The sequence below is a fragment of the Homarus americanus genome, unplaced genomic scaffold (genome assembly GCF_018991925.1).
Source record: "Homarus americanus isolate GMGI-L3 unplaced genomic scaffold, GMGI_Hamer_2.0 scaffold18703, whole genome shotgun sequence".
NCBI classification, from domain to species: Eukaryota; Metazoa; Arthropoda; class Malacostraca; order Decapoda; family Nephropidae; genus Homarus; species Homarus americanus.
In genome coordinates this window covers 2,436,141-2,451,908 of record NW_024749779.1, presented here as the reverse complement: position 1 = coordinate 2,451,908, position 15,768 = coordinate 2,436,141, and the positions used below count along the sequence as shown (strand labels likewise).

The window sequence follows — 15,768 nt, the reverse complement described above, 5'->3', positions numbered from 1 at the left end:
AAGACGTCAGAACTACATTATTATCCTCACCCTTATGTTTTCCTGTTAATACTGTTGGAAGATGAAAATAGCAGATAGATTATTTAATACAGACTAAAATAAACAGGTGAAAAGATTTGTGGAGAGAGAGACCTACAGTACAAGAAGAGAATCTGAAGGCCTCTCATCCAATCTATTGCGGAGGATCGCCAACAGACCTGCTTGTTAACTGGACGAGTTTAACACACGGCACTTTGGCTTTGGCGCCAGAAGTGGGGATATGTAACTCATATGATACAATTTACCCCTGAATCCCTTAAATACTTCCGACTCACTGTATCTGCACTTTGTTAACTCACCATTCAAGCATATTAAATCTGTTCCACTTATTTTCTTTATCTCTCCCTATACTCTCACTGTTGTTATAATGTTATTACTGCACTTCAACAACTAAGGTCTTTAAGCGTGTAAAAAGGTTAGTAATATACTAATTCAACAATAATAAAACAAATATGAGCGATAGAACTCTGTATTATTCCCACAGCAGTCTGCTACAGATTGAATTCTAGACTATTATGCATCTACACGATTTATACGTTTATGAAATATTTGTATTTCAGTGAAATATTTACTGTTTTATTACAATAATTTCTGAGTGTCAAATGTATTGTTAAATTATTGAAATTAAACTTGTAATAAGCTTAGGAGAAATAGATTAGTTCCACCAAATTTTTAATTCATTTTCTTTCATGAGTTGCAAAGAAAACGTAAGACTCGGTGAATTAGTAACCGGAAGCCCTTCTCATTTCCCCCACCGAGTGGCGCGTCTGCTACACTTATAGTATAGAAAGTTATACTAGTATATTAGACTCACAGTATATCGGCCTGATGGTCTAGTGGTATGATTCTCGCTTAGGGTGCGAGAGGTCCCGGGTTCAACTCCCGGTCAGGCCCTGATTATTTTCGTGTGAAGCAAAATTCTTATTGTAGTACAATCGCTTAACATCAATTATTTTTTTTAGTTATCTTCATATAGCAGATAAAAGTATACCAAATTTGGTAAAGTTCTCTTAGGATATAAGGACAAATTTCAGCAAGTTTCAGTGAAATCACGAAAATTCATGTTGGTCTCCATATGCAAATAATAGCATTGAATCGTCACAAACGAAAGCTGCTCTCGATTTTGTCAAAACTTTGTTTTGTTCACCAAGGATGAAACAGATATTATATATGTTACAGTGTTTGTAACTCTTACCCATTCCAGAAGTTACCCAGAAGTCACCCATTGGTTGAGTTGCTGTACGTTCATAGAATGTATCCACGAGAATGGAAACTACATGTGTCCACAATTCTTATTTGAGTTACCTGCCTTCCCTACTCCAGAGTAGGCAGCATGTGGACAACAATCCCTGTGTTAGCTTCCTTATGGTGGCAGTTTAACATTGGACTGTTGGAAGCTATAGATAACATTGATTCATGCATATTGGTAAAGAAGTCATTCGAATTGACCGGGAGTGTTGTTTGGGCAGAACTCTTTCTTCGAACAGCCAATCCCCTATTTTTGTGGGTCCTTCGGGCTGTTCCCACACAATATCCGGTATTGAAGCATCCTTCAGATTCCTCTCTTGGTACTGAACAATGACAGCTCCATAAAGATTTTGCAGTCATAAGACACAGGAACGCCAGGCTCTTCATTCTGCTTAAGATATTGCAGCAAATTAGGATTTTACATTTGGTAGATATAACTTGCCAAAGTCCGAGAGCGAAGGTGAATATGACTGTATTTCATGTGAAAAAAAATCTTCAGGATCTCCTTCTCAGCTTTACATGGATATATACAGTACAATTGCCTAAAGAGTTCTACTGTATTGGAAATTTCCTTCCACTTCATCCTCATATTTCGTATTTTTGCAGGATTCATTTTTCAGATACGATTTAGTGTAGTGTTGGTGGATGATGGTTAAGTGTCTTGAGACATTCATTGTCAGGACTGGGTCAGCCGCTTGTCGTTTGTCAAGCAACGTTGATATTCTGACTTGTCAAAGAGTCGTGTGGTGTGTGGCAAGAGACAGACAGGCAAACAGACGTGACTGGATGTTGTTAGACTGACTGGAATGTTCAACTGAAAAACATTCCCTATACACTTTTGTCAGCACCTGGCATCATTTACCTGGTGGACATGTAGGTAAGGGAGGTTTAGGTTCTAACATCTGTATACTCAGATTAGTTTTTGTATTACGGTACAGTGTTTTCATCATGTTGTTATTAGACTGATAAAAAGAAGAATTCAGCAGCTATAAACTAATCACATAAATCATCCACGAATACAGTCACCCATAAAAGTCCTGTCGCCTCTCCTCCTGAACCACGAATCCCGAGATTCAGACTTGTGAACCCGAAGCACTTAAAGACAGAATAATGCATCAATATCTACTGATTCGGGCTCAAGAGCCTGAATCTCGGGGTTCGTGGAATAACTGGAGAGGCAGCAGAACTTTCGTGGGTGACTATCAGATATTACCAAGTGCCGAGGGAACTTTGGCCAAGTCTGTATACATGGGTGCTTAAAATTACTGCTAAGCCAATTTAACTTTGGGTGTCTATAACTACGTATTTGATTTTGTATATATATTTATACAGGATAAGACTGCTAGAATTTGTTGTTATTATGCTATCATGATTTTGAGGTATAATCGTCTTATTAAGAGTAAACTTGCGACGGTCAGTTAAGTGGAGAAAGCTGATATGGATGAACTTCTTTATTTACACACACCAACTGATCTCGATCCCATCCTAACAGATAATTATGGTGTTCACTTCTCTTCTGATCCTGGACAACCCCTGATGTCATCTTAAAAACAATCATACATACAGTATGCCTAAAATAATTCATTTACAACCCATTTTACCTCAGGTTTAACAATGGAGTCAGGTCGACATACTGCCACAGCCTTTGCCATTTTACATTACGTCATATAAACACGAGACATTTTCTATAGTTGTGACAATATTAATATCAATATTAGAGTTAATATTAATATTAATATTAAATGTATTTATCTTATCATATGAGTTTCACTAGGTTGTCAAAAATATATTTTATGAACTGTTAAATTATGACTTTCTAAGCATATTCAATTCGTACTCATAATTTTCCTACAAGTATATGGTGTTAATAAATATTACTACAAAGATATATGACACCTGATAGATTTCCTTCACTCATCTATTTTTATTTATTTTATTAATATTTGTCTTCATATATTACAACGGAACACAAACTTGTTATGATAAAATAAGTAAAAGGTTGATGAATTTAGGGACAAACGAATGCTCCCAACTTCCTGAACTCGACCGTCCGTCAGTCACTCACCAGTGCCGGGCAGACGACGCCATTTACTGTCTCCTACATAACCTACTACTGTGCACTACCATGAACTGGTTCCCACACCTACTTTGTAAAATATTGCTAGAATAATGGCGCTACAAACATCAAGGATAAAAGCTATGGCGAGGAAAAGTGAAAGAGTTTAAAGTGTTATGCTAAGATCAACAGCTGTGATGTAAACAAACTTTACTCAAACGTATTTAAGATTTTATTGGCAAAAATATCGATAATATCAATCACATCTTCAGTGTGTTAAGTGACGATATAGCGAGTGATATTATTTTGAGACATTTAATGAGTGTTTGTGTGACAAGTGATAATTACTTATCTTGCTTAAGTGAAAATTATGATCTCGATTAAGAAAAAATAATGATCTCAGTTAAGTGAAAATAAGTGATCTCGTTTAAGTGATAGAAAATTACATCGATTAAGTGAAAACTAGTGATCACAGTTAAGTGAAAATAAGTGATAAGTGATCACAATTAAGTGAAAATAAGTGATTAGTGATCACAGTTAAGTGAAAATAAGTGATCTAGGTTAATTGAAAATTAATGATATTAGTAATTTATAATTAGAAACTTCCGATTAAGTGAAAAATTAGTGATCTCGGTTTAGTGAAAATTAATGATCTTGGCAAGTGATAATAAGTGATGGCGCTTTCGTGATAATTAGTGATCTCGCTTAAGGGATAATTTGTGATATCAGTTAAGTGAAAACTAGTGATCACAGTTAAGTGAAAATAAGTGATAAGTGATCACAATTAAGTGAAAATAAGTGATTAGTGATCACAGTTAAGTGAAAATAAGTGATCTAGGTAAATTGAAAATTAATGATATTAGTAAGTTATAATTAGAAACTTCACTTTAAGTGTTAATTTGTGATGTTAGTTTAGTGAAAATAAATGATCTAGGTTAAGTGTAATCAAGTGATATCGGTTAAGCGAAAATAAGTAAGGTTAAGATTCGGAAAAGTTCAACCTAACTTAACCTAATTCTATGGCATTTTGTCGTTTTTTTTTTTCGTGTTTTCTGACTTCGATTTTGGGGATGGCTGTTTAGGTTCCTTTGTTTCTGCTTTTGTCTTGTTGGGTTAGGTTAGGTTTAAACACTGGAGGGGTCCTGGAGGTTAGGTCAGGTCCCATGGGCTTCTATTGTTATATTAGATTAGACGTGTACGAGTATGTTAATATTTAGTCATTAGGTTAAGTTCTCGATGATCATTTTGTTTGGCAAAATTTAGTTCCTGCATCATTTTAGGATCTTGATAACCTGAAGAACTTTTCTTCTATAGACGCATGCACCCGTTCTTAAATAAAGACTCTTTAACGTTTTCTGTAAGAGTTAGGTTAGGCTTTATCATGTTTGTGCGTCGTCGTTTTTTGTGATACACAAGTTTTCTGTACTTAAAGCCCAGCTCACTTTGTGTGTTTAAAATTGCACCTTTTAAAGAGAAATTGAAGATTAAAAACTCTAAAAATATAAATGACAAAAATGATTAAGAGCAAAGTACTTTTTTTTTAACTATTTCCCTATATACAACTCAATATAGAGCTCTGTGGTTGAATTTTTCCGAATCTTTATCGTAAGGGATCTCAGTTGAGTGATAATTATAATTAATGAGCTCGGGATGAGGCCACCAGGAAGACCACCAGTGAGTATTATTTCTATATTGTATTTGATAATATTCAAGATTTTGTTTCAGCCATAGCAGCTACCTCACAAAACTTCTCTATAGAGAAGCAGACATAAAGTGCAAGAGGAATACTTTTTTGTGATATATCACGTTTGACTTGCGAAATGGATGGATGGAGACAGCCACCACAAATGGCAGGTTTACACTGTTGGAATGATTCTTTTTTCAGAAAGGAATTCTATTCGATTTTAGAAGAATAAAATAGCTGATGTAGTATTTTAGGTGAGGTCTGTTAAGTTATGGAAGGTACAGACTATAAGTGTATTTTGCCACTTGATAATTAATTGCTAGCTAATGACATTTTGGGTACCAATAATGTCATATTTTAAATTACTTGAATTTTTTCTCCACATAATTTTAGGAATGATGTGTTCCAGGTGTTCATTTATTCTGTTCACACTGGTTATGATATGTTTTTTTTGTATATTTCTCGATGTAAGAAAACTTATTTTCTAGGAGGAAATTTCGCCGGGTAGTTCCTAACGCCAGATCTCTCATGTCAAGTATTACTAAGCATACATTATATGACAAACTATTGTCATATTCTTCAACTTTTTTATGACAAATGTGTCTTCCAGAAAGCCAAGCTCAAGAAGTGTGATACAGAGGTGTACTTATGCAGTATGTAATATTTTATGTGGACACCCTATTAGTGGGAAATATGTTTCTCTGTACAGAAACGAGGACAAGACCTTTTGATGTCATATTTTTATTACTGCACTTCAACAACTAAGCTCTTTAAGTGCCTATTAAGGTTAAAATCACTCTACTCCATCACAATAAAAAAATATGAAAGATGGAACTCCTAGTTTGTAGGTGTATTTTCAGGTAATATTTCAGATTTTATATCTGCAATTTGAATTAATCTAACACAAAATATTTGTGAAAGAATGCAATATGGTGCTTCACATTAGGCAGTGCGTGGTTTTGGCTTATTTTCAACTACCCATTTGCCTGCCTATATTTAAATGCGATATTATTAAAAGGATGTGACTATCTGTGAGTCTGTCTGTCTGTCTGTCTGTCTCTCTCTGTATTCAGGCACAGCTCCAAACTGGAAACTTTAAACTTTACACACATATTTGAAAGGCTCCAAGGTTATGTATGGTATTATTATTATTAACCACGGACTATCGGGTGTCTGTCTGTCTGTGACAGTCTATATCTAATCCAGTCATAGCACCAAAGTGGAAGCAGTTAGAGACCTTAAACTTGACACACGTATTACATGATGATGGATCCCATGGTTGTGTACCTTGGTATTATTATTAACCAAGGGCACCCAGGTGGCTGTCTGTGTTTGTTCCAGCAATAGCTCCAAAACGATAGCAGTTGGAGATTTGAAACTTTACTGGCATACTACATAGATCCCAAGGTTGTGCACCTTGCTATTACGATTGACAATGTCTCTGTCTGTAAGTCTTTTGCAGTCATAGGCCCAAAATGGAAGCATTTACAAATCTGAAACTTTACAAAAATATTACATGGGTCCCAAGATTGTGCACCTTAGTATTACTATTGATCACAGACCCCCGGGTGGTCCAGGAAAGAACCCAAAAATTTCTCCGACTGAGATATTGCCACTGCAATTGTGGGAGGTATATACCTAACCTGGGCAAAGCCAGATATTTTTCCTTGGTATTTGGCAAGTTTATCATTACTTTATTATTAGTTACACTTTCTTAATTCAATAACTGTACATGTAATACAGTACAAAATTGAATTATATGTTACCATTGTGTTGCATTCCATACAAACAGTAATGTTTAGTTCTAAAAAAAATGGCTCTGAATGGCTGTGTCTGTTGAATTAAATGAAATTATCATCCATCTAAATTTCAGGAAAAACGAACCGCAATTGAAAATGTCAAAATTTCAGGTCTTGTGGCAAAGGTCAATGGTTCTTTCCAGTTAGAATCATAGACATGCACTTTAATTTGCTAGAATGTCACAGGCACGTTGACATTGATATAGGGGGAAAAGGAATGAGCAATAATATTATGGTTTGTTACATTTATTGGAGTTGTTGAAGGTTCCACTGAATAAAAACAAATTATCAGCTCACTGCTACCAGAGGGATGTAACTCATTGCTATTGAAATTTTCATTCTTATTTTTTTAAAGACAATATTATTACCTGTAGTAGTAAAGGTGATAAACCATAATTATATTAGTAACTGCTTGATGATTTTTGTAATTATCTGGGATGAAGCCATTATTTTAAAATGCTTAGTGAGTGTCTGAGTGATAGTTTTTCATTATGGCATTAGTGTCAGTGAAGTATACCTACTGCATTGTGACGAGGTTTATTATTTTACAAGATTTTTTTAAACAAGCTTACTGTTGTAAAAAAATGTTTTTAACAGTGGCTTTTGGTTTTTCAGGTTAGAACTTCACAAGCGTTGGTGGTAAGTACAAAGTCCAAATTGTTTAAAAACCTCATCATATTTTGTAATTGTTTAGGTAGGTTATGATAGGGTGCATTTTTTAATATGCACATCCAGATTTATGATTTGGGTATGGTTGAACAAATTTTAAAATTCACTAAAAGAAAAATTAAAGTTACTTCGAATCCTGAGCCTTCCTTTATCAGGGAGCAGACTTTAATTATATTATTTTAATTGCATTTATCTTGCTAACCCTGCAGACCATACAGTACAAGAAACCTAGCAGTGTTAGTGCTATGTACTGAGATAAATTAAGTTAAGGTTAGGTTAGGTTACAATTTATAAGTTTCAGTATAAGTGACACTTAGAATGAGGTTTATTGAGGTACTGTAGTGTTGTTGTTTTTTCAGATGGAGATAAAGTTTATATATTTTAGTACAATATAAATGCAATTTATTTCAGGTGCAGATGACATTCATATGTATTTTTCTCACTACCTTTAATTACGAAATATGAAGTTTATTAAAGTGCAGTTAAAGGTCATGTTTAATTTTTAGTACAAAGCAAATGAATTTTTTTATCAGGTACAGTTAAAATACATATGAATTTCAGTGCAAAACATGCAAACTTTATTTTCAGATAAAGGTAAAGTACCTATTTTTTGTTAAATTAAATGCAATGCTTATTTTGGATGGAGGTAATGTTCATGTATATATTTTAGCGCAACGTTTTGTAAAGTTAATTTCAGGATCAGCTAAAAAAAATATTTGCATATGAATTTTGGTGCAACGCTTATGCACACTTTTTTTTTTTACATGAAGAGCCGATGATTTAGTATGTACCACAATGGTCTGAGCCAGGCATGGCTCGGGTGATGAGGACATCTTGGCGATCTCTTTCTCTGACAATGATGTAGTCAATGAGATGCCAATGTTTGGATTGTAGGTGTTGCCAAGAACCTTTGAACTTGTTCGCCTGTGTAAGTAAGGTGTTGGTGATAGTGAGCTTGTGTACAGCACACTTGCTGAGGAGGAGTTGGCCGTTGGGATTACACTTGCCTACTCCATTCCTCCCTATGGTTCTCTGCCATATGTCAGCATCTCTGCTATCTCTGGTATTGAAGTCACCGCGGAGCACAACCGTATCTTCTCTGGTGGTTGAGGTTAGCACTGTCGAGGTCGGCGTAAAAGGCCTCCTTGATGTCATTCTCTGCATCCAGTGTTGGGGCATATGCACTGATGAAGAAGGCATGACGTCAAAGATTCAGTGGGACTTGGAGCGTCATGAGGTGCTCGTTGATCCCAACGAGCATTTCAGTTATCCTATGTAGAATGGATCGGTAAATGGCAAACCCTACTCCATAAAAGTGGCTTCTCTCCATAGCAGGCTTACCCTTTCAGAAGAAGGTATAGCCGGACCCCTGTTCTGTGAGTCGACCCTCGTCTGGGAGCCGGGAGTCACTAATGGCTGCTATGTCGAGGTTATACCTAGACAGCTCTTTTGCCACAAGGACGGTTCTTCTTTCAGGACCTTCATTTGTGCCAGTATCCAGAAGGATCCTGACATTCCATCAGCGACCATAAAAGGTTGTTTAGTTTGTTTTTTCTTTTATCTGTGATTATGATTATATTTTCGACAGCAGAAGGATGACCTTAGTGGGTGCGGTTGCCCAGTGAGGTTGTTTTTTTTAGGCAAGCTATATTTAGGACGCCTTTTCTAGCCCCCTCTCCATGTGGGGTGAGCAGAGTGGCTCCTCGAAAGGGCTGCTCAGTCGCACAGACAGGACCGGACTGCACAGCTTCCTAGATCCCAGTGCATAAACGACCATCTTATCTATGCCGCCCATGTGCAGAGTTGTGACTAGAGACTCCCGGCAGTCAACCCTGCATGTTCCCGTCGCCATTGAACTTTTTGGAGAATAGGGGTTTGGTGATGATGAGAATATGATGAGCTGGATGATGGCTGCACGTGAGTTAATTTATGTGCTAAGGCAACCACACATTTTGGCTCTCTATTTTCCTGATTTAGTGGTGCAAGTAGTTGCTTATGGTATTCAGGGTTTTCTGTAATTCTGAGGGTAGGGTTTTTGAAGCAAGAGCTTGCCTGTGGATCATGCAGTGGAGAGGTATAGCATTTGGTGATTTTTGTATAACTCTTGAAACAAAACCTGACTTAGAACCTAACATGGCTGGAGCCCCGTGTGTGCATATCCCACAGAGATTGTCCCAGTCGAGACCATTTGCTTCAAAGAATTCTGAAAGTTTCTGCATTACATCTTCACCTTTTGTAGATTGCTCGAGAGTTTCACAAGACAAGAATTCCTCCTTCATATCCTCACCATGAACATACCTAACAAAAACCATGAGTTGTGAGCAGGACTGGACGTCAGTGGACTCGTCAAGTTGAATACTGAATAATCCAGCTTCTTTAACTTTCTGTATCACTTGTTCTTTGATATCATCTGACATAAGAGATATTCGGCGTTGCACTGTATTATTTGAGAGAGAAATAGCACTCCGCTTTTCAGCACTTTTCTCACCCAAAACAAGCTTGACCATAGTTTTGGCACATGGCAAAATTAACTCCTCCCAATGGTGTGAGGTTTCTTTTTCTTTGCTATTTCAAGGGATACCAAAAATGATGCCTCCACTAATGCAGCATTTTGTTGGTGAATGGAACCGCTGGCACCAAGTCGTTGTCTCTTCATATTCAATTCCCGTCGACCAAAGAAAGAACGATCCTTGCCAACATGTTGAGAATGTGTAGTTACCAGGTGCAATTTAAGCTTGCTAGGCCTCAGTGATTCAGCGGAGAGTATTTTGTGACAAATCACACACTGAGGCTTCACTACACCTTTATCATTAATGCTTGTAAATCCAAAATCCAGATAGCTGTCGTCGTATTTGCGTTTCTTGTTAGAAGCCATCACAGAGGGGTGTGAAGCGCAAAGAACTACTGCTATAGCTAAATGACGTCACTCATAATGAGACTACAAAAGGTAAATATGAAGCTTCACAATACATGATTATTTGGTATGTAGTGGACTACCCATGAGAGGGAAGATTATTGCAATTGATTTGTGTTTATATTTATATTTTTGGGCGATTCTGGAATATATGGGACCCGATTTTAAGACGATAGCGGGCACCATATTAAATGATATATGTATATTTAGAGACAACAGAAAATTCTAAGATGGGGTTTTTATTAACAATTAATATCATCAGTTTTACGGTATAGTTAAACATTTATTAGTGTGTTAAATATAGTATTTAATATAAACAAACCATATTACTCATGCGTCTGGCAGCAAGGCATTGTTCAAACGTACACCGAGTACAGACGCACTTGTTCCTCTGGCTGGCTCAGCTGCTGACTGGCTGTTCTAGTGTGGCCCCCAGTTTGGGAACCAGTGCCCTAGAGTCTAGACTCAGGAGTAGACCATCAGACCGTTATAATAAATATTTATTCTATCAGTGGCAGTTTCTTGAACAGTCTTCTCACTCTGGTCCTTCAGTCATTAGCTCACCAATACTCCTTCATTCTCCTGTGACCCAAGAACGAATATGGATGAAAGACATTGCAACTAATCAATTTGTCTGTTAACTTATTAGGTAATCATAACACTCTTTGTAATGACACCACTAGAGTTATTAATGAAAATTATTTAATGAAATCTGCAAACCAGATAGTATGTACTGCTACGATATTTGGTAACTAAATATAAGTAGTCATATAACGATGATTAAATAAAGTTCGTGTAAATAACAAATTATGCTGGAAATGGATGATGAATCAGCGTTGTGTTGTGAGCGAGGAGTCGCCGTGACCTTGAACAGTTGTTACTTAACCTTTTCCAGTAACAGTTATTGGTGAGTTATTACTGTGTTCTGTTTTCTAGAGTCACTCATAGTATTTACTGTATGTTTACGTCTGCGAATATTAGTTTTCTGTTATAACTTAAGGCGAGGAGCATCACATGTGTACGATAAGCGTGTAGTAACTCTGACGTCACGCGTCAACACTTTCACCTTTCACTTTCATTCACTTCTTCGGGAGACTCGAGCAGGATCTGTCTTGGTGTGTGTGATACGATGACTCCTTCCAAATACGTTCTGAGTATTCCGATGATACGGCGTTAGTATTTGTTATTATATGTGTAAAAACATTCATACAACAACAGTGAAACTCCTGAAGATTAGGCACCCTAGCTTATTTCACGTGATGGCTAAGCCCCTTAATGTTAAATTAACCTAACCAAATCCAATCTAACCTAACCTAACCACAGTTCCAGGTAACGTTAGGGTGTTTAATCACCAGGTGAAACGAGCTAGGGCATGTAATCTTCACATGATCCATGAACTTTTTTGGGGGGGTGGGGGAGAAGACCTGCTTTCTATTATATCAATGTGCAGATAACTATAGGATAAAACTCTACATTCAGTCTCAATACATCTTGTATCATCTTGTTAAGGTTAAACTACAAACGACTATAAGAAGATAATCCTAGTACTTAGCAACCACAAGGTATATTCCCAGGAAGTGAATCAGATCCTAAATATCCCAAATCATTTCACTTCGTTCTGTTAAACTGAGCAACTATTACATCCGTATGCTACTGACGTCACCAGACCCCGAGCGCGAGGTAATTTCTCTTCCAGGAGGATGCCGAAGCTGGCCAACAGGATGAACAGAGAGAATGTCTTTCGTTGAAAAATTTCCAGTGAAGGTGCCCAGCGGTGGGGATGACAACATACTTTTCCGTTTTTGTGTTGGTATAAAGCGTTGGACGCACCGGTCTGTGCATCAGTCAGCCTTCAACACTCATCGTACTGTACTACAGCAAGCTCGCCTCCCCATACACCTCATTTATCAAGGTAAGAGATGTTCTGTTTTTAGAATGTTACGATATACTGTGAGGATTATAAACAACGGCGAGAACTTACAATGCTCGCAGTTCATAGTTTTTCATTTCACATACGTATCCGAAAAAAGTGTTTACATCTAAAGACTCGCCAAGGATTAGTGATGGTCATTTGACTATACAGACTAATGGTATCTTTCCTTACAGTCACTATGGCCGTCAACGCTCTCGCCCCCGTCATGTACCAGCTGCAGGAAAGTCTCCGTAGTGTTGACCTCGCACATTGGGTCAGCCAGCTGGACTTTAAGACGGTGGGTCTCCTGGCGGTGGTGGTGGTGGGTGTGGTCTTCCTGGTGAACCTGTTTACCAAGTCCTACTCTCCCTATGGCAGGAGTCTCTTGTCCTCCGCTGCTCACGCCTGGGACAACAGGGATCAGCTGGGACTCACTGATGTCCTTAGTGGAAGGTGAGCTTTGTCGGATTATTATTGCTTTACGATTTCTAAACTACATCATTGTCTTTCGTGATCCTGCTTCGTAATACTTCGTAATATGGAAATAATTAAAATTTCTAGAAAATCGTTATACAATACCAGCGCGAAAGTACATATGCACTAATAGTCAATGTACTTGGATCACCTTGTGCACAATTATATATTACCTAAATATTAAACAATAATGTATCTTGACATCTGCCCCAACATAACATGCTAGAGTATCTGACAATTAAATTCTTTCCAACAGCCGGTCGCTGGAACCTTTGTCTAATGTCCTGGACGCCCTGGCTGACGCGGTGATGAAGTGGGAAGAGCCTGAAGTCAGCACTATCAGGAATCGTGTTCCTTTAAGGTTTAGCTAAAGTCTTCGCCACCTTAATGATGGCGATGAAGGAAAAAGAGGAATTGGAGGACGACAGTGTCAGTCGCCGTGAACCATGAAGCTGGGTTATTCAGAGTACAAACACCAGAGAACACAGCCTACAGCAGGGGGGCTCTGAGGCATAAGCCGTTGTTAAGTCGTGAATCACGGCCTCACTCCAACCTTTAGTTAATAACGCTCACATTGTTAAGTTTTTGTTAATAATTTATTGAATAAAATATTTTTATTATATTTTTTGTTTTGATGTTTACTATCCTCGGATTTTTATGTTAAAATCTTATTCGCATGAAATTTAACTCATTATTAAATATTGTTTTATATTTCACATCAGAAACAAATTAGATTTATTGATATAGAAGAGAGAAGTTGTTTGGTATCTGTTTTCGGCGAATTTTTTGCATACAACTGACAGACTCTTCACTGTCATATGTTACATTGAATTTATCGAGTGATTTTCTTTAAGGACATACATGTTAAAATATTATTTTAAACAACACTTCTTGTTATTATAGCCATAATAGTATTGCAACTGGTTCTAGCATTCAGACACCTTATTAACCAAGAGACTAGGACATTCACAGTTTTCTATTTTATAATGCATGACACCAAGGGTTGATCTAACCGAGATTTATAAGTTATGGGCACTACTCATATTTATATAAAATGCTGTTTTTTTGCAATGTTCGCGATGTTCTGCTACGGTGTAGTTCATCAAGCAGTTCGGTATGTACAGTCGTGAACAGAAGTCCTGTCGCCCCTTGTGCTGTTCCGTGAACCAAGAGATTCAGACTCATGAACCCAAAGCAGTAGACACTGGTGCATTATTCTGCCCATAAATGCTTCGGATTCATGAGTCTGAATCTCAGGGTTCGTGGAGCAGCAGACGGGGTGACAGGACTTCTGTTCACGACTGTACAATGTCTAAATCAGCCGCTCGCTTAACCCAACGACGAATAGTACTCTCAGTTATTGTTATATAATTCACGGCTTTCATTTGCCGGTGAGATCCCATAGGCTTTTTTCTCCTCCTGCGATGTTGACGGATGTTGCTCCAAGACCTCTGGAGCAGAACTAAGATACTCAGTTTTTTTTTTTTTTTTTTATAAAAGCGGAGGTATGAAAGATTTTTTTCTCATTTAACTTGAAAATTTTGTTGTTGATAGCCTGCTTTTCTGGTCAAGAAATGTTACAAAGACCACTACATCACTTTAGAATAAGTTCCATATTTACAGGTAGATGTGGACAAACAGTCTCTGACTAAATAAATAAAAAATATTAAAACGGTTAACGGGCCTGACCGGGAGTTGAACCCGGGACCTCTCGCACCCTAAGCGAGAATCATACCACTAGACCATCAGGCCACTGTATAATATGTGGCTCTTAAAGTACTGTAACTTTCTAATGTGCTCACCCGGTTACCGTCACCGAAATATCCTACTAGTGTTTTCGTTTTCTATGGTTAGGTTATATAAAAAAAAACGGATGTATGCTTGGTATGACATTTATATTTTATAACCTACATAAACGTTCAGAATAAATTCCGATATTGCATAATAATTATCTTTTGTATTATTATTACTTCAGATAAAATGAAGCTACTTGTACACACAACTGCACAGACATAAACAAATACACACACACACACAAAATACTAGTACTAGGATTACACTCCTCTACACCTTCACTTTCATTTTTTATTGTTACATATTGCAACTGTTTCTTATTCGGTAAATATTTCGAAAGTTTCCATGCACGGAACTCTATACTGATTCTTATATAGGGAGATAGAACAAATAAGACTACTAATTAACTATATAGCGTCCCCGTCGGAAATTTATAGTTTTGGAGTTATTTTTACTTTTCTATTTGACTTTAGCACAATACTGTACATGTTCGGGGATAAATATATTGTTTACTTGAGTTTTCTGATGAACAATTATTACTAGTGTTGTAGGAAAAAATATTACAGGTTAATGAACAGGTAGTGGCAGTGTTATAGTATTAAATCTTCATTAATGATGATTTTATAAATTTAAAGGTAGTGTTATAGCGAACATGTAGTACCAGTATACAATGAAGTATAGTGGTAAAATATTTCGTAACAATGTAATTTAAAATCGCATTGATATGTGATCAGCACCGGTCTTCCTGGTCTGGCCAACCAGCAAGAATTTTACCTTACACCATTTTTTTTTATTGGGCACCACCCCTTACATCCTTGTGTAAGGAAGTTGTTTGGACACTCTTCCTAGTCCCCCTGGTCCCTGTTCACCTAACAGCAAAGTAGGTACCTGCTGTAAGTCGAAAGTTGCGAATTCGTATTCAGGGACAAGTTGTTGGAGCTTCCAATAACTTGCTTTGACATAAACCATTGACTCTTCAGGCTTCTACGCCATTTACTCTTCAGGCTTCTACGCCCTTAACTCATGAGACATAAGGCAAGCATGAACTTAGCATGCTTCTCTGTTGGGCGCTGTAAACGCTTCTGCGCTTACACCAAAATAGTGTCAGGGCCTGACCGGGAGTTGAACCCGGGACCTCTCGCACCCTAAGCGAGAATCATACCCCTAGACCATCAGGCC

At 37.4% G+C, this 15,768-nt stretch overlaps 2 protein-coding genes and 3 non-coding genes across 5 annotated transcripts; 2 read left to right on the top strand and 3 right to left on the bottom strand.

Moving 5' to 3' along the window:
• The first annotated feature begins 861 nt into the window (after positions 1–861).
• On the top strand, positions 862–933 carry Trnap-agg. The gene has a single exon. It is a non-coding gene; the product is annotated as a tRNA-Pro (tRNA).
• Positions 934–9,468: 8,535 nt separating this feature from the next.
• On the bottom strand, positions 9,469–10,002 carry LOC121853816 (protein ZBED8-like). Its single transcript, XM_042348192.1, has one exon. The coding sequence runs from the start codon at positions 10,000–10,002 to the stop codon at positions 9,469–9,471; it is 534 nt and encodes a 177-aa protein (XP_042204126.1).
• Positions 10,003–11,788: 1,786 nt separating this feature from the next.
• On the top strand, positions 11,789–13,417 carry LOC121853885. Its single transcript, XM_042348264.1, has 3 exons — positions 11,789–12,321; positions 12,516–12,774; positions 13,052–13,417. Exons 1-3 carry the CDS (start codon positions 12,144–12,146, stop codon positions 13,164–13,166), a joined length of 552 nt encoding a protein of 183 aa, XP_042204198.1. The 5' UTR covers positions 11,789–12,143; the 3' UTR covers positions 13,167–13,417.
• Positions 13,418–14,475: 1,058 nt separating this feature from the next.
• Trnap-agg lies at positions 14,476–14,547 on the bottom strand. Its single transcript has one exon. It is a non-coding gene; the product is annotated as a tRNA-Pro (tRNA).
• Positions 14,548–15,696: 1,149 nt separating this feature from the next.
• Trnap-agg lies at positions 15,697–15,768 on the bottom strand. Its single transcript has one exon. It is a non-coding gene; the product is annotated as a tRNA-Pro (tRNA).